This window comes from Pavona decussata, unplaced genomic scaffold (genome assembly GCF_977016875.1).
Source record: "Pavona decussata unplaced genomic scaffold, jaPavDecu1.1 SCAFFOLD_76, whole genome shotgun sequence".
Taxonomy (NCBI): domain Eukaryota; kingdom Metazoa; phylum Cnidaria; class Anthozoa; order Scleractinia; family Agariciidae; genus Pavona; species Pavona decussata.
The window spans coordinates 632370-650000 of NW_028145494.1; the positions used below are offsets into that span (position 1 = coordinate 632370).

At 39.3% G+C, this 17631-nt stretch overlaps 2 protein-coding genes and 1 long non-coding RNA gene across 4 annotated transcripts in view; 1 reads left to right on the plus strand and 2 right to left on the minus strand.

Moving 5' to 3' along the window:
• Positions 1 to 18: 18 nt before the first annotated feature.
• LOC146476484 (RNA-binding protein 1-like) lies at positions 19 to 6608 on the plus strand. Of its 2 annotated transcripts, XR_014865582.1 has the most exons (4): positions 19 to 160; positions 1387 to 1781; positions 4539 to 5597; positions 5785 to 6608. XR_014865582.1 is itself a non-coding variant. In XM_085114352.1 (3 exons), the coding sequence occupies exons 2-3, from the start codon at positions 1387 to 1389 to the stop codon at positions 2840 to 2842; spliced, it is 405 nt and encodes a 134-aa protein (XP_084970478.1). In that variant the 5' UTR covers positions 20 to 160; the 3' UTR covers positions 2843 to 4251. The 2 variants fall into 2 exon arrangements, 1 of the variants encoding a protein (XP_084970478.1); XM_085114352.1 differs by lacking the exons at positions 4539 to 5597; positions 5785 to 6608 and adding an exon at positions 2833 to 4251 and having other exon boundaries at positions 20 to 160.
• LOC146476485 (uncharacterized) lies at positions 1982 to 2715 on the minus strand. Its single transcript, XR_014865583.1, has 2 exons — positions 2583 to 2715; positions 1982 to 2545 (listed from the first exon to the last, which is right to left on the minus strand). It is a non-coding gene; the product is annotated as an uncharacterized LOC146476485 (long non-coding RNA).
• Positions 5836 to 17631, minus strand: part of LOC146476486 (solute carrier organic anion transporter family member 4A1-like) — a 12988-nt gene continuing 1192 nt past the window's right edge. Inside the window, exons 3-11 of the mRNA XM_085114350.1 lie at positions 17128 to 17309; positions 15664 to 15939; positions 14270 to 14505; positions 13704 to 13941; positions 13397 to 13550; positions 12008 to 12149; positions 11333 to 11514; positions 10498 to 10629; positions 5836 to 8739 (exon numbers count right to left, since the gene is read on the minus strand). Of these exons, the coding sequence (XP_084970476.1) occupies positions 8520 to 8739; positions 10498 to 10629; positions 11333 to 11514; positions 12008 to 12149; positions 13397 to 13550; positions 13704 to 13941; positions 14270 to 14505; positions 15664 to 15939; positions 17128 to 17309 (1762 nt within the window). The 3' untranslated portion in view covers positions 5836 to 8519. The remainder of the gene's footprint in view (positions 8740 to 10497; positions 10630 to 11332; positions 11515 to 12007; positions 12150 to 13396; positions 13551 to 13703; positions 13942 to 14269; positions 14506 to 15663; positions 15940 to 17127; positions 17310 to 17631) is intronic.

The following is a 17631-nucleotide window of genomic DNA, read 5'->3' on the forward strand; positions in this document are numbered from 1 at the left end:
ACTTGAAATGATTTGTGGGATTTTTCTCGTCCCGTGAATCCTTGCGAACCAAGTGCAGCTGCATGCTGTTTTGTTGAAGTTTGGCCTTTTGCGCACATTTGCGTTTAGGAAAAAACTGTTGTGAGCTGTAATTTGGGAACAATCTTGCTTTAAAGTAAAGGTAAATCAAGCTTGGTATATAGAGAACTAAGAGAAGGGCGTCTCTTTTCAAAGTTTTACAGCATTATTGACTAACGACGTAAGCTTGAGCATGTCAGATTAACTGGCATGTACTGTGACAATGACGTTTAGAACATTATGCCTTTTTTTCTGTGATGGATAAGCTGATTGCTTTTAGTTTTTATAGCAGCATACTGGTATTTAATCAGTGCATGTTGTGATACTTCGGGCTCTTCATCGAGTGTAAATTATTTTACCTCGTGACATCTATGCATATATATGATTTCAAGTTCTCTAAGTAAGATTTATACAACGTGGGATTGTAATGCCTGACTTTGAAAGTGGGTAGCTTAACCTCTGCATTTTGTGACACTGTTGTCTCCTTGTCATCGTCAAGTGTGAATTAGCCAATCAAAACTCTGGAATTGCATCATGCAACGATCCAATCATTTATATGGAAATTATATGGAATTGAAATTGCTAAGTGTGAAAGTGGGGCGTAAATACAGAATACAGTGCCATTTTAACAGCCAATTTCAGTGGTATGCAGAGATCAGGATTTTGAAATATTAATTGATGGCTTTTCATGGTGCACTAATGATCAGGCAACAATGAAAAAATTTGACCATAAAATCCGCAGCATAAAAAGTAACTTCTTAAAAATTATATTGTAAAAATCCACACAGAAAAGCATCTGTGAGTTTCCTTGCCAATATTTACATCTGATCATAAACAAATCATGACGGTGGCACAAAGGGTGGTGCGGAGAGCATTGCTCAGTAACTGACAAATATTCTTTGAAAATGTGGGTGTTTACACTACAGCGAAAACTTAACGAATGTCAGTTGTATTTCAGGAATTCATTGTTTGTCCTGTGAAGTCAATGATCCATTTTTTGGATCATTGCCAAGTCATTATGGGTGAATAATGGCAATCAAGTTATTTTTGGATAACCTAGGTCTTTATGTCCCCGTGAAATTGGCAATATAACAGTATTATTACAGAGGCTCAGGTGTCTGTCAGTGAAGGGATTGTTTGTATTACTGTAACTTAAATGGAATTTAGAAATTACATATTCTTATTTCCTGTATAAAATAGAAATGGCTAATGCTTTCCTCCAAATTAGAGCCCATACAGTCTTTTACATATTTTATAAATATGTCTATTACATGGTTTCCTTTACTTTTTTTTAATAATAATGTCAAGTATTTGTTCTTTCCATTCCAGATGTCAGGCAGGGCCAGCAACACATACAAAGTGTATGTTGGGAACCTTGGTAACAATGGCTCAAAAAGAGAGCTTGAAAGGGAATTTGAGAGATTTGGCAGACTCCATGATGTCTGGGTCGCTCGTAACCCCCCAGGCTTTGCATTTGTTGAGTTTCAAGATCTCCGTGATGCAGAAGATGCCATTAAGTCACTGGATGGGGCTAGAATTTGTGGTGAAAGGGTTCGTGTGGAAATGGCTCGAAACCGCAACACTCGAGGTGGAGGGGGCGGTGGTGGTGGAGGAGGTTCTCGTTCGAGGGGCTCAGATTACCATGATGGATATGGAGGTGGTGGACGTCGCTTTGAAGAAAGAGGCTCTGATCGTTATGAGGACAGGTCAAGATCACCTTATAGGTTGGTGTTGTTGTATCTTGTGCAAGACTAACAAATAGCATTACTCTCACAAATATTACCCATTTAATATCCTCTTTTTACGTGGTATTAGCCCTTCCACCCTCAGACATACATGGGTTGAGTACTTGTTTTAACTTTGCACATGCTTATGAAATGCTAAAATGTGACCGTTCACAAGAGAGCTTTTGATTTTTACTTACTTTCTGTTTATTTTGCTATGCAATTGAGCATCTGATATTAGTTATTTTACAGTGTTTGCATGAAATTCTAACATTTGTTCATTCAAGTGTGCTAGTGGGGAGCACTTTTCTTTGGTGGTTGTATCTGTGTTTGTTTTGTGGTTGTTACCTATTTTATTTGTCACTTTGAACAGCCAAAACAAGTATTTGTATCACTGGAAACATCAAAGTAATGGTTCAGTTTTGTTGACAATCCTACTAATGCACAGAGACTAGTATCAATCGTCTTCGGCTATGAATGGCTAGGATGGAAATGGATTGCAACTTTGTATTTTGGAGATATTGCTAAAAACTGATTATAGATTTTTCATCCTTGGAGAAATCATTAACCTTGTGTTCTTAAAAAGCAATCTCATATTAGAGAAAAGGTTCTTCATCAAATATGTGAGCAGTTTCGACCAACATACGGCAATATCTCCATGACAGTGTAAAGCAAAAGAATATTTTGTATCATACACACCTGTGCTCAAGTATGGAAGGGTTGATGTCCTGAGCAGGGTAGCAATGCTTCTTACAGCTAAAAAACTGTTTGTTAACCAAGTTTTCTTACAAAGTAATTTACTGACATAGTTTTATTGTTTATATTTATTTGTGTCTGTCAAGGTGTTGGTGGTAACATTGATTGCCGCTGCAGATTAAAAGGGAATTAATAATATATTTCTATCTTTAGTTTGATACATTTAATAATAATAATTATTATTATTATTATTGGTACTGGAAAAAAAGTTAAATACAGCATTGTAAGACATTTGCTTTATTTTTGTATTTATTGTTTTTGCTGACATTGATGTCATATCTGGGTTGTTCTATAGGTACATCTAAGCATCGCCCCCATTAAAGAGCTCAGCCAACTTGTCCACTTCGCATGGTTCTGAGCCCAGCTTTGTGCCGTAACCCAAAGATCACCCCCCTTCGTCTTCACTCGAATGGGCTTCTCCCAGAATCTACTTTGGCCTTCCCACCAACTTCCTTTTTTCTTCAACCTCCTTTAATTGCCCTCAAAGTAAAATCATCAATGTCTTCCCTTCACACATCCTTCCTACCCATCCTTGGCTTAACCCTCCAAATGTCTTGCTTCGAGTTCATTTAAATCATGTGCCATCAAAATTGTCAAGGCGTGCTTCAAAGTTTACAGCAACCAGCAACATTATCAATGCCTACTGGTGCAATACTGTAATCTTCCTGCATAATCTCCCATGGAATGACTCTTCAAGAGTGTGCACCACCAGTCATAAAATTATTATTAGCAACATTCATGTTTCAAGGTGTACAGCAACCAACATCTCCAGATGGGAGTCTGCTATCACATGACAGCTTGCATATCTCAAGTGAAGGACAAAATCAGCTCGTGTATTCTCCAAAAAAATTGGCTCTACAGTGTCAGATGTCATTGCTTGGGTTCCAAGTGTTTAACATTACTCACTAACTGCATGATCCGCTTAACATCTTACCTTACACATGGTGAACAACATTTCATGGTAGAGAAAGGCTGGGTGCAAAATAATCAATAAATGATAAGTCACAAATCAACTGCGGAAAGACATGCTACAATGGCAATCTTGTCTGGTGACAAAGTGTCTTCCGGCAACCCTCGTCATGCCAAGCACCATTCTACACAGCAGTGAAAATGATGATGATGATACTGCAGCCGTTTTTTTGTATCATCCATCGCTGGGCTTGCCTGGATTGCCTTCCTTTTCACTTTTCATCTGGAACCCAGCATTCAAATGCAGATCAAAGCATCTATGCACCAGACATTGGTTTTGTGCTGTCTGATTGTTTACCAAATCCCTTCATTAAAATTTGACTGAATGGTTGATGAACAGTTTTTGATTGAATATCTACACGCTACTTTCCCTCACACAGCTGCGCAAAATGACCGGTTAGCACAGTGTTACAAATTCACATAAGGTGGTCGTCAAAGATTGTGCAACTATGAAGAATTAGCAATGTCCATGAGGAGGTTAGGAGTGTGACATATGGAGGGTTTGTGGGATAATATTCTACCTCGTCCACATTTCTTTGGGAGTAAGGACAAGGGGTAATTTTCTGTTAACAGCCTAACATACATGTAGTAAATTTGGGGAAATTTTAAATACAAGTATTTACTAATAACTCATTGCAGATGTTGGGTCTTCTTTTTCATTGGTTTTAGTTGGTTAATTTGGCTAGTTGTAATAATTTTGTGGTGTTTTTAGGTGCTTATAGTGGGTACAGTAATAATGTTGTTTTTGATCAAATTAAAGTTCATTACTATTTAGATTCTTTTGCACCATGGGATCACTTCAATTTTAAAATTGGCAAGACACCTTTCTGGGAGTAGCTCCCAGGAAACCAGATGAACTTGAGTTGAGTTCTTATCACTTTCTTCAGTTGCAACAAGATTGATTTGGCTGGTGAAATAAAGCCTGTGTTATAGTCAATATTATTCATTTTCACCTTGTGTGTTGTGTGATATCTAAAATGTCTTACCATGAAATAAATTTTAAACAGTCTGATATTTTCATTTGTATACCAGGTCACCCCCACGCAGAAGAGGTCGATCTCCTGAAGGAGGAGACAGGCATGTGACTTTTAATGTTCCTTTTTTTTCTTTGGAACTATTCCAATACTATTGGTTGTGTCTTGGCATGAAGATGTCGTGTGAAAACATGGCAAAATTTCATTCAAGCATTGCATGATTGGTCTCCAAACATACAACATTTGACAGCCAGTTATGTGATCTTTGGCACTCAAAGTCAAGGGTTATTTTCAGAAGTATACAAGAAGCTATTCTTCATTGCAGCTTATAATAATGTTTCTTATGTTGTTCATACAGATTAACTCATTAGAAATGTGTGCTTAAAAGCAACCAACGCTATTGGTTGGTTTCCTATTGTGTCAATTTGTAATTAGATTATGAGCTCGAAATTTCTATCGTGATAGTTGACGAGGGCAAATAATTTAATTTGGTTTTAGTATAAACCTACTAGTCGTTTAAAACTTAACAAGACAGGTTAATAATGATATAAATAGGTCACAACTCGCGCTACTCACTCTACTCACTATCTACAACGGAGTAGATAGTAAGTAGTGAGCCAATAAGAGAGCAGTAGTCGTGATAGAACGCTAGTAGATTTATACTAACACTTGATAGTCAGTTTTATTTATTATGGAGTCGTGACATATTGTATATTGTACGTTGATGTTTTGTGGCAATACCTAACACAACCACTTTGTCTGAGACTATCAGTCTGATTGTTTCCCTTGGAAATTTGATTTTTTTTTAAAACTAGCTTTTATTTGTTAAACAAAAACTGCATTTCTTTGTGCAACTTCACTGTACCAAACAGGTTCCTTGACAAAAACACTTAACTGTTCGAATAGCTACACCTGGAGCAAAAAAAATAAGGTTGAAAAAAGAGGCAAACAGAACGCAAAAGAAATGTGCTTTTTACCTTGCTGTACTTTTTTTCAAAAATGGACCACAGTCCTAGTTAATTATTCTGTTGTTATTTTTTTTTTCTTACAGATGGGGAGGAGGTAGGGGAAGGAGCAGGTCTCGCAGCCCTGGAAGAAGATTCTAACTTTATGCAAGGTGATGTGATTGTCCCTCTTGAACAAAATGTCGAGCTCTTAACGTTTAAGCCCCATTATGAACGTGCATGTTCTTCTTGTGGGTCTCCATTCATTTCTTACTGTTCAGTACTGTCATTAAGGGCCGTAACCTGTAGCACTTGTTAAGGTTAAATTCCTCTTACTAATTTTGATGATATTCCTTGCAGATTGTAAAGTTCAGATGACTAGAGCTCCATTACACCGTTCATAGCTTCACAAGCGTTTTTAGAGTAGTTTTAATTTTTTCTTAATTTTTTCATTAAGCACTTTTTTTTCTGTAAAACAAGAAGCATGATTATTTCAGTCTTTGCTCTCAAGCTCTGCCACACAATCCTGGACATGGCCCCGTTGTGTTGTGTTGTATGTGGTCAATGGCTGAATCCAGGTTGTGTTGTACGATATTGGGAAGCTTAAGCAGCGACGACGACAAAGCCAGCGAGAATGTCAGAAAACAATAGTATTAATAATATTAGGAAAACAGTGGCTCTCCATGCGCGTTATAAACTTTGGTAAATTTCTCTTTTTCTTCCTCTGCAAAACAACGGCGTGAAATGACCACTTCAAAGGTTTTATGGAGAACGTGAACGTATGATGATTAATTTTCCTTTCTCTTTCCAAACTTTAAAGCCGCGCCTACGACGTCAGCTCCTGGATAGTTTGGTTACATTACACAAACTAAATGAATACAGTAGAAATCTTCGTGAATTTATTCACAAAACGCAAATGTAATTTTTAAGTCCCGTTTTTGTTTATGTCACCGTCGTCTCTGCTTAAGGTCTCCATTTTCTTTCAGCCATGTCGAGTCTCACTTTCTAAAACATTACGGTAAGCAATGGCAGTGTTCTTGTTATTGCAGAATACTTGTTACACATTGTTTAGTGAGCTGCTATTGTAATCACCTCAACCCAGTTTTTTATTTCTTTTTCTTAGTGAAGATTTATTTATTCTTTGTCCTGTATTGTTTAATAAAGTTCTTTTATGCTATTAAAAAGTTATGAGAATGGATGTTTTCCCAATCGCGTAATTCAACTGGGAAATTAATTTTTGCGAAGCTCGGCGACGATTTAATAGCACAAGAGAAGTTCACTTGATGTAAAAAATCCCCCCCCCCCCCACCCCCTTTGTTGTTGTTCTTTTTGTTTATACATAATGCGTTATTGACCAAGCGTGAGATCAAGATGGCTCTAACTTTATAATGGCTTAAAGGGAGTATACAATTATTGAGTACGAAAAATTTAGAGCGGGTAAATCAGAAAACTGGGCGAAACTTTGATAAGATTTTGTTGTTTACGACAAGCAAGACGCGGCTAAATTAAAAACGTGAGCTTCTTCGGCGAACTTGAGAAAAACACTTTTCTGAACTGCTCTAGACACTTAACGCAACTTTCACTACGCTACGATTTAAATACAGTCATTGCAAATTTAGAGAACTAATCAATTTACAGTATTCGACTTGAGACAGTAACTTTTACAAAATCAGAGCAACTCACCGATTCAACTCGCATTAGCAGTAGCTGAAACAAAATTTTCACTACACCAGGATGATTCTATTCTCTTTCCTTTCCTTTCGGTAAATGTTGACACGGCTTACCGAACATTTTAGTGAGCATTTTCCGCCAGAACAACGAGAAAGTCGAAGAAAAGATTGCATTGTTCCTCGGGATTAAACTTTCGATGCCAAGCGGACGGGTAACGTGTAATCCCGAGCGGGCAAGATAGCTCTATCTTCCCCCTCGGGTAGCCAATCCCAGCGCAGGATTTGACTCACCTTGCCCGCTCTCGGAGCCGGCCATATAATTATGTTGGTTATTATGAAAATTGATGCATTTGAACTGCGGAAGAAAGAATGAATAAGTAAATGAAAAATACGCAACTTAATCACTTAGGAAAGCCTGAAATTTTAGACGTCACTAGGCTTCAAGCCTGAATCAACTGCGATGATCATTCACTTATTCGCTGTTGGTTATTGTTCTGCATTTGATAAAATCACTCGATATCTTCCTCATTTTCGTGTGCTATCTGAGAAAAGGGTACGTAAATTAATTTTCAACACAGCCAACCAGGGCCCTGTTGTTTTATCAAATTGCTTACTTTTAACAGCTAATGAACAATTTTTTTTTTCAAAACCTTTTGATCCTCCATTTTCGAATTGAATTTTGTTTACCACAGGGAAAAATTAGCTTCTAAAAATATTCTCAACCAGCAGGTTGAAATGCTGAGTTAAGCAAGTAATTCATGGTAACGTACCATATAGTCACCCACATAACCCTAACCCTAACCCTTATCCTCCATATAGTCACCCTTACCTTACCATGAATTATATGCCCTGAGTTAACTTTCGATCTTTGACTAATACTAATCCGGGCTTTCCAATACCTGGTCCAGGCTCCGGTTCAAAGAGCGGATAACTCCATCCGTTGAATAAATCGCTATCCAACGAATAAAATGTACTCCAACTAATACATTTTATTATTCAACACATTGTAGCACGGCCCAAATATGATCATGGAGCACTGAATATTCGTCGTCCTTGCGCTATATGTAATGTCGTGCATGTGTCGGGGTGGGAAAATGGTAAAATAAAGATCGTCCCCAGCTTTCCTGCAATAAAATTGTACTTTGTTATCAATGAGTTAAACAGTAAAACAATTATCCTCTCCAATCGTGCGGAATATCCCCTGATTTAAGACACCTCGGCCTACGGCCTCATCGGCAAAGTATCAGGCAATATTACACGCAATTTCGCAAGATAATTGTTAATTATTCGCTGGATAGCGAATTATCCGCGGGACAAAGTTATCTGCTCTTTGAACAACTGGGGCCAGAGCTTTAATAGAAAACATAGTTAAAACTGTTTCACAAAACAAAGGCGCACACTTCCGCTTTCCAAACTTCAGTAACCTCACAACCCTGTTTCGTGGGAACTGCCATTGGCCTTAGTGAGTTCTTCTTTGACGTCACCTCTTTCGTTGCTTTTTTCTTTTGCATCAAGTCGTCGGCAAAAAAACCAAGAGAGACCGAAAGATATGGCGGTGATCAGCCTACATGTCATCGCAACACCCAACACCACTTTTGCCAGTGCAGTGTGGTCGTACTCCAAACAATAACCCTTTCTACCACACCTGTAAAAAGAATCAGAAGAACATGACTTGGAGTAAACAACTTTGATACATTGAGTTTTGCAACATTTTAATATACAGGTCTATTTTCATGTCTATTGTTCCACTGTTGTGATTATAATGGCCAAAGATAGCAAATTATCATCATCATCATCATCATCATCATCATCATTATTATTATTGTTAGTCTTAAAAATTATCATTATTAAAATTTTAGTCTATGAATAGTGGAATGCAAATTGGTCATATGAAAGACTGCATGTCCGCTAGTTTTAGAAAGTCGATGATGGTGTGAGCTTGTAAATAAGTATTTTAGGATCTCTTAAAACTTTTTATTTCATTTGACGGTTTATATGATGAGTAGAAGATTCGTTTAGGCTTGGTTCCCACAAAACAATCATAATCATAATCATAATCATAAGGGCCGTTATGTCGCTTATGTCGTAGTGGGAATGCTGACAAACATAATCATAAAGACGCTTATGATCAACATAATCATAATCACAAGAAAATGATCGAACATTTTCTTATGATTATGACTATGTGTATGATTATGTTTATGTCGTAGTGGGAACGTAAAATCTAGCAGTCATAGTCGTAACCATAAGGACTAACATGTGTTCATTGTATTTTGACCAGTGAACGTGCTAGTTCCAGTAATTTGCGGTTCATGCTATTCCAATATGGCGTCCAACTCTGAGGAGCGTTTGGCTAGCTTAGTGAAAAGTTTCCCGATTTTATATAATAAATCTTTGAAAGACTTCATACGTTTCCCTTGCTCTGAATATCCATCTCACCCAGACGCGCCTTTGATTTCCCCTGTTTTCTCACAAGGGGAACCGTTTTGATTCAACAAGTAAAAGAATTAATACACAATATATTATGATAATTCGATGGCGAAATAATTAGATGCAGTTGATGCGAGAAACCCCATCATTGTTACAATTAATGCGTAGGTTTGAAAAGCAGCCATTTTTAAGCTTTGTTTACAAAACAAATAGAAAATAATCTAAAGTCGACGGCTTGTATGTATGCGTTCCCACAAAAATCATCACAACTTTATGATTATGATAATGTTTATGATTATGATTATAATCGTCATGTCGCTAGTGGGAACCAAGCCTTAAGCCTGAACATTTTCAGGCTTTTCCTGTAACAGCTGAAGTTTCTATTGTAATTGCGCGGATCTCTTATCTTCTACTTTAACACATTCGAACTTTGTCAACTGATGTACTGCACGCTAAACACTAACTTACATGTTCTGATTAATAGGTCCGATTTGGTCCGAATTTTTTCTTTTTGACAAAGAAAATGCTTAAAATAAAATGTTTTATGTCCATATTCTATGAAACAGAAAAACATTTGTAGTGTTATTGGGTTGTTTAATGAAGCTGTATAATCGTTTTCCGGCTGTCATAACTGTGCTGGAATTGTTGTCCCCTATACTGAGGAGACACCTTACTTGACGTATCTTAAAACTTGACTTTTTTTTCAAACTTTTACAATGAACAATGAGAAACATGGAGGAAGACTACTCGAGCAGTGTGATCTCAAGCAACAGAGACTAACTTTTATCGAAATTATCATCTTGTCGGCTATATGCGGAAGAATAAGAAGTGAAATCAAAGACACAGCACAAGTATGCAAGTAACTATGTAAGTGTGTATGTAATAGTGCTCGTGCTTTTCTCTAGTGTAAACGTAGTCTTAATAGATAAAATAATATATATAATTTATCAGTATATTATTTGGTGACAGTTACTTTGAACTCCAAAGAATACAAGCTTTGTCCAGTAAGGTTCCATATACTATGGGACCTGGAATCGCCCCAAGGAGCCTAACAAGGTTCATCTGGTGCCCTAGTGCGTAAGACTGTTGACTCACTGGAACGCTCCTGAAAAAAAAGGGAAAGCTTACAGCCAAGTAGTCTACGAGCAGTCCCTTAATTTTAGTAGGGACAGTAAAGCGAGTGAACCACAATTGTCTCCCACGAGGAAGCAATTTTCGCGCGCGCTAGCGTGGTCTGACCGTTTTACTGTCCCTACTAAAAATAAGAGATTGCTTAAAGTCTATCGACCAACACAAAGAAACAAGCAAAAAGGATACCTTTACGTTTTTTTTTGATATACAGTGTTCTCCTAGAAATAAACTCCTACAGGAACGCGTCTTGAGCGAAAAGGTAGCGAACAAAAGTAGATTTTCTTTTCTTTCCGATTTTTTCCCTTTCAGTTAGCTAAAATACAAGAACTTTGCGGAGCCGTCTGATGTAGTTGTCCAGTTTAAAGGAAAATCATACGAAAGATGTCAAAAAGATACCAGATGGTTATTGAAACTATATAAAACTACAAAAAAGGACCGGTGTGGTGTCCAAAGAGCCGTAATGCAGGTTTCACTTTATTTTTTCGTCTTGCTACTTTTACCAATGTTTGAAACTTGGATATTCTTGAAAAAGGTAGAGGTTAAGGTTTCAGTTCATTTCAGTTTCAGTTTCAGTTTATTTACACTTGGATATAGTATTTACATTGTATGTAGGAACATAGGAATAACATAACAAATAAAAGGAGAAAACAAAAAAGATCGTGTTTTACAGTACGTACCTCAAGGTCACAATTAAACCTGGAGTGTTGTTCAAGAACGTAAAAAATGTAATCAGAGAATGAACGCAGAGAAACAATATGAACTTGAGCCTGCAGTCAACCAAACAGGTGCCTTTCTTTACTTCTCCTGAGTCTTGGCCGATGTCTGCGACGCATGCGCAGTTGGAGTAAGAAGCACCAGCCTAGAAAGAAAGAAACAAGGATGTTAAATAGCTGTACCATAGGAGACATCTCGTGGTTTTACAGTTGTTGTCGTTTTGTTTTTGTTTTTTCAAAACTTTTGCCAACCTGTAACGAGCTCACCAGTATTTGTATTCAGTCAGGATTCGCCACAGAAGTAAGTGAATCATGATCATCTCGCATAAGTTTATAGCTTTATTAAATTGAGCTTTTCTAGAATAAAATATCCGTGTGATAAAATATACGCGGTAGGTAACAATTAATTGTATGTCCTGTTATAGATCGTATAATTGTCAGTTCCTCTCTGTTTTAAGTTTGCCAAAAACTATAAATAATACTGCCGAACCTAAAATCCTCTAACCTGCAAGCAGAGATGCCTTCGATCTTCCTAAAAAAAATTCTCAACAGTGTTGAAATCCTTGATTAACAAAGAAGTTTATGACATCGATTTAAGTGTACAGGTTTAAATTATCTTCTTCGACGTACGCCTGATACCTTGTTTGGCTTCTCGACGTTTGTGCAACCCGCATGGCAAGGCGAGAAATAGGTCAGCGGCCCACCACACACAGGTACATAACTCATCCCACTGCAGTTACAGGCCTGGTTACATGGTGAAGAGAGCTGGGCCGGACTTGTGCTGTGTCAGATTTCAGATGAACGATCTCATGAGTGATCATGAATAAATGAAAGAAACAAAGAAGGAAGGCAAAATTAAGAAGGAAATGTAGGTAATTAGGTAGGTAAGGGTTAGGGAGAAAGAAAAGGGGGAAGGAAGGAAAAAAGCCGGAAGGAAGAAGAGAGGTGAAAGGAGGGGGGGGGGGGGGGAAGGATGAAGAGAAGGAAGAAAGGAAGGAACGAAGGACTGGAAGGAAGGAAGGACGGAAGGTGACAGGAGGGGGGAAATGATGGAGGGAAGGAAGAAAGGAAGGAATGAAGGACTGGAGGGAAGGAAGGAAGGAACGTGAAAGGAGGGGGGAGGATGGAGAGAAGGAAGGAAGGACTGGAGGGAAGGAAGGAAGGAAGAAGAAATAAGGGGGAGGATGGAGGAAAGGGAGGAAGGACTGGAAAGAAGGAAGGAAGGAGAAATGAGGGGGAGGATGGAGGAAAGGAAGGAAGGACTGGAAGGGAGGAAGGAGAAATGAGGGGGAGGATGGAGGAAAGGAAGGAAGGACTGGAAGGGAGGAAGGAGAAATGAGGGGGAGGATGGAGGAAAGGAAGGAAGGACTGGAAGGAAGGAAGGAAGGAAGGAAGGAAGGAAGGAAGGAAGGAAGGAGAAATGAGGGGGAGGATGGAGGAAAGGAAGGAAGGACTGGAAGGAAGGAAGGAAGGAAGGAAGGAAGGAAGGAAGGAGAAATGAGGGGGGAGGATGGAGGAAAGGAAGGAAGGAAGGAGAAATGAGGGGGGAGGATGGAGGAAAGGAAGGAAGGAAGGAGAAATGAGGGGGAGGATGGAGGAAAGGAAGGAAGTACTGGAGGGAAGGAAGGAAAGAAGGAAGGAGAAATGAGGGGGGAGGATGGAGGGAAGGAAGGAAAGAAAGAGGAAAGGAGAAATGAGGGGGGGAGGAGGAAGGAAGAAAGGAAGGAAGGAAGGACTGGAGGGAAGAAAGAAAGGAAGGAAGGTGAAAGGAGGGGGAAGGATGGAGGGAAGGAAGAATAGAAGGAAGGAAGGACTGGAGGAACGGAAGGAAGGAAAGAAGGAAGGGAGGAAGGAAGGAAGGAAGGAAGGAAGGAAGGAAGGAAGGAAGGAAGGAAGGAAGGAAGGAAGGAGGGGGAACAATGGAGATATCGAGGAGGGAAGGGAGGTAGGTAGGAAGATAAGGAGAGAGGAAGGAACGAAAGAAGGGAGGAGGACAAGGAGGAGAAAGGAATAAAGGGAATTTCTGACCTGTTGTGATATGGTGTATTCACACCAGCGATACTTGGCGTCCCACATTTGATGTATAGGAAACTCGTCATGGTAGCTGACAACACGGCGATGATAAAACACATCCTGGCCGAATACGTCAGATCTAGCTTTAGACGTTTATTTATGTATGCCCCTGAAACAAGAAATATTTTACCAAAAAGTAAATGAAAGCTATCCAATGGGGCTATCCAATTGTTAGAAAAGTATGGGGACAAGATAGGAGAATTTGTTCTTTGATATAAGGGGTTAAAGGGTTAAAGAAAACCACAAACAACGCACTGCTTACCGACCAAGTTTCCCACCAATGCCATAGGAACAGAAATTAGGCCATACAGTAGAGCTGACCTTCCTGGCGGTAGATAAAATTGTGTTTCAATAATTTTTGGCGTGAAAGCCACTGAAGATGAAACAATAAAAGCATCCAGGCATGCTCCCAAGGTGATAAATACGAAAGGGAGCCTTGAAAAGACCAGTTTTGTTGCTTTTGGAAGATCCTTCAATTTGGAGAAGCCAGTGTCTTCTTTCTGAGACAAATAACGGAGACCAAATAATGTAATTAGCATTTATAATAAGAGGTAACTCATCTACCTTTTAATTAGACTGCAAACAGTCATACTTTTTTCCTCAGATCACGCGCGAAATGTGACGGTCAAATTATGCAAATTAGAAAAGTGAACGAGGGGGGATTGGGGAGAGGGAGGAAAAAGTTCTTCTTCCTTTCGTCAGCGCGCGCGTTGCTCGCTTTCCCGCTCGCTACATCCATGGCGCACGCGTGCATTCTCATGTGCTTCTCGTTGTACTATTCCCGAGCGGAAAGAGGAACGTGACGTACGAACATCGATGGAAACTCACCCCTTCGGCATTCGATTCTATTTCAGTCTGTTCTCGTCGTTTCTTGGTCAGCGGAAACTCCTTCGGAAATCCCAAAAGCCAAATGCTCCAAAAGACGCAGATCGCGCCAAATATGGCAAAACCTAGCCACCAGTTCCCCACCCATTGCTTATCAAGCACGGTTAGCGAGGTCTGGGCTCCAAGTTCCACGAACATCCGAAGAAACATTGAGATAACTACGAATCCGACCGTAGCGCCTGAAAGAAAACCAAGGAGACTAAATGAGTCTCTTTGGACAACTTTAATTTCACTCTCTGACCATTTTGCATAAAACCTTAAGAAAACTTTTACTCGACAGGAAACTGCTGCTGCATAAGGGTCCTGCAGTGACAGCTATCGTTTGAATGGTCACACTCTTGGGTTTCATTCATCCACACGCTCAAAGGTTAGAAGCGCACGAGTCATACGACTTTAACCCTAAGTTTCTATATATGTCATTCTGTTGTATTCATGAACTGAACTCGACACAAACTTTAGAATAAGACAACAACTTGTTAGTAAAAAGAAAAAGGTACATTGTATCAATTATACACCAAAACATTTTCGTTTTATCATTTAACAAACGGCTTTCAGTTGTAATGTAATGAAGCACTTCAGTGAAAATTGCGTCTTCGAATGTGTTGTCCGGATTTTTAACAAATTTGCCGAGAGCTTAATTCAATAAATGTTTCACAGTTAGTTATATGTATGTTCTTAACACCGCCAGCCTAAAGTAGCTCGCTATTTGCAGGCGGTGTTCATTGTAAGTAACTGTTTGAAAAACTTAATAAACTTGAAACTTGAAACTTGACCTTGACTGAAAAAAGTAAAACGGCTTTACATAATCCGAAACGAAAATCTGTAAAAATCATTTATAGAGTGTGTGCACGACGGCCATGTTGGAGGACCGAAACAATACAATGATTTTCCTTTGGGAAATATATTATATTTTTATGCAAATATCTTCTATCGTTTTAGTCCTCCAACATGGCCGCCGTGTATACACTCTATTGAGGCATTTTAAAGTAGATACACTGAAAATCTGCCAAATTTGTTAATACAGTAGAATATTTCGTTAGCAACCCCATAAAATGTCAAGCCTGGCTGGTCGCTTATAGCAGGTTGTTGATAACGAGAGTTCAAACCACAGGGAGTCTATACTTTGAGTCACTATTCTGTGGTAGTGCCAGGGAAAATTTTGGTATTTTTGAGAAGTGGTTGCTTACAAGAGGTGGTCGCACTAAAAGGTTTGACTGTACACGATATCCGGGATATGTTAACTTTTCTGGTAGTTCAAAATTAATCTCTGTATTCTTATTACGGATTACATTCTGTCAATCATACTTACTCTCGGTTGCCACGGAAACTTAACTCACCAAGAATTCCGCTTGCTACAAATAGGCCCATGTACAAAGGTGACACCTTCGCTTTGACGTTTTCATCCATATATGGTACTCCTAGGGCGTACATCGGAGTGCAGCCGGCACCCGCAACTACCATTCCCAGAATGAATAGCGCATAGTAAAGACTGTTGCTATCCCGCGTGTCTTTGTTGCATTCATCTTTCCCGCCAAAATCAGTGTGATTTGCCGCGCAAAGTTCCGAGCCTTTACTCACACCCGCGGTAGCATTGTTGAAGTTCGTTAAAGCATCTAGAAGAAGGCAACGTAAAAAATAATAAAATGCGACATTTTCATGATGACCTCATTTGACTAAAACTACCAGAATTCATTTCGTTTTCCTTTTCAAATTCAAATTTTGTAATCTTAGCGGAGAGCAAACCTAGCGGAGAGCAAAGAACAATGGCTCTAATTAGCATGAGAATACAAACAAAAAAAAACTGAAGGAGTCTGATAGTTGTAGTCAAATAACGTCATAGTGAAAATGTCCTATTAAGACACATAGACCAAAGGCAGCCTCGTTCCCAGTGCCTGTCCTGAGAACGAGGTTGTAAAATGTATGGAATAGAACTTCGATATAACGCACCCTCGATATAACGAACCAATTTCCCCAGTCCATTCGCGTTCCAGTATACACATGTTCAGTGCTGGTCAGTTTGCGCTCTTCTGTCTGTTGACTTAACTCCCTTTTTAAGACGTTTATAGTGTATCAATCGCTCTCGTATGTATTGTTGAGGTATACTGGTTTATTGACATCACTGTGCTATTTTAGCGCTATCCTCGGTAAATAAAGGAATTACTTATTTAGGGCTGGTTTCGAGGCTAAAGTGTCCACCCGAGAGAGAGAGAGAGAGAGAGAGAGAGAGAGAGAGAGAGAGAGAGAGAGAGAGAGAGAGAGAGAGAGAGAGAGAGAGAGAGAGAGAGAGAGAGAGAGAGAGAGAGAGAGAAGAGAGAGAGTTCACTGTAATGCAAACGAGTGACTTGTTTAATTGCTGACGATAAAAGGCTCTAACAATAATCACTACCCTCGGATATTCTTATGAGTGGTCCGCATATAATATTCTGTTTGACTCAAGTAGGGATAACAGCTTAGAGCATTACCCAATTGAGTGTCGTTAAACCAAAACCAAAGTAATTACTCTGGCCAATCGCAACAGATGTAAACAACACAACGAGCCAATCAGAATTCGAAACAAATACATGTAACTGGCGCCAAGCGCGGGAAAACACGTGCGGCGATAACACGATTGGTTTTGGTATGGATTCCCATTGGTTGACAAAGTGGCGCGAGTTTTGTTAACCAATCACAGAGCGTCGTAATGCAGAACCAAAGAAAACGCGAAATTACTTTTGACACTCAATTGAAAACCGCTCTAAATAAGGAATTAATAAATCCCTCCCCTCCCCTCCCCTTCAGCAAGGCCTCTCCACGGCATTTACCTGTTCCGTACGGCGGTGAAATAAAATGAGGCAACATAAAGATAAAGAAACCGACGCCCATGGTAAACACACCCCAGGCACAGAACGCGGGCTTCTTTCGTGAGCCACCGATGTAGCTGATCAGCGGTGTTAAAACCAAGGCCGCGATGTCGTAGCTGCTTGTCAACATACCCGACAAGTAACTGAAATTAAAAAAAAAATGTTTCTCGGTTTAATTTAGAAGACATTGTGTTTGCGTCATTACTGGGAATACCAGATAAAGCAATCTTGGTCTGACATTTTTACTTGCTTCTTCGCGAATAAGCTGTTAAATCTGAAGGGCAATCGGTTGAAACGTCCTTCGGAAGAATCAAACGTTAACTTTAAGGAAACTGGGCATAACAAGTTAGTTCGAAGAGGACCCACGAAACTTTTGAGTTGACACAGAAAGAAATATTCGGCTAGCAATAGTGAGTCAGCATTACAAGACGAAAAAGAAAAGTGAGGTTTGAATCTCATTGTCAT

Excerpts from the sequence above, each read along its gene's own strand:
- LOC146476484 (XM_085114352.1), top strand. The coding sequence starts at position 1,387 with ATGTCAGGCAGGGCCAGCAACACATACAAAGTGTATGTTGGGAACCTT.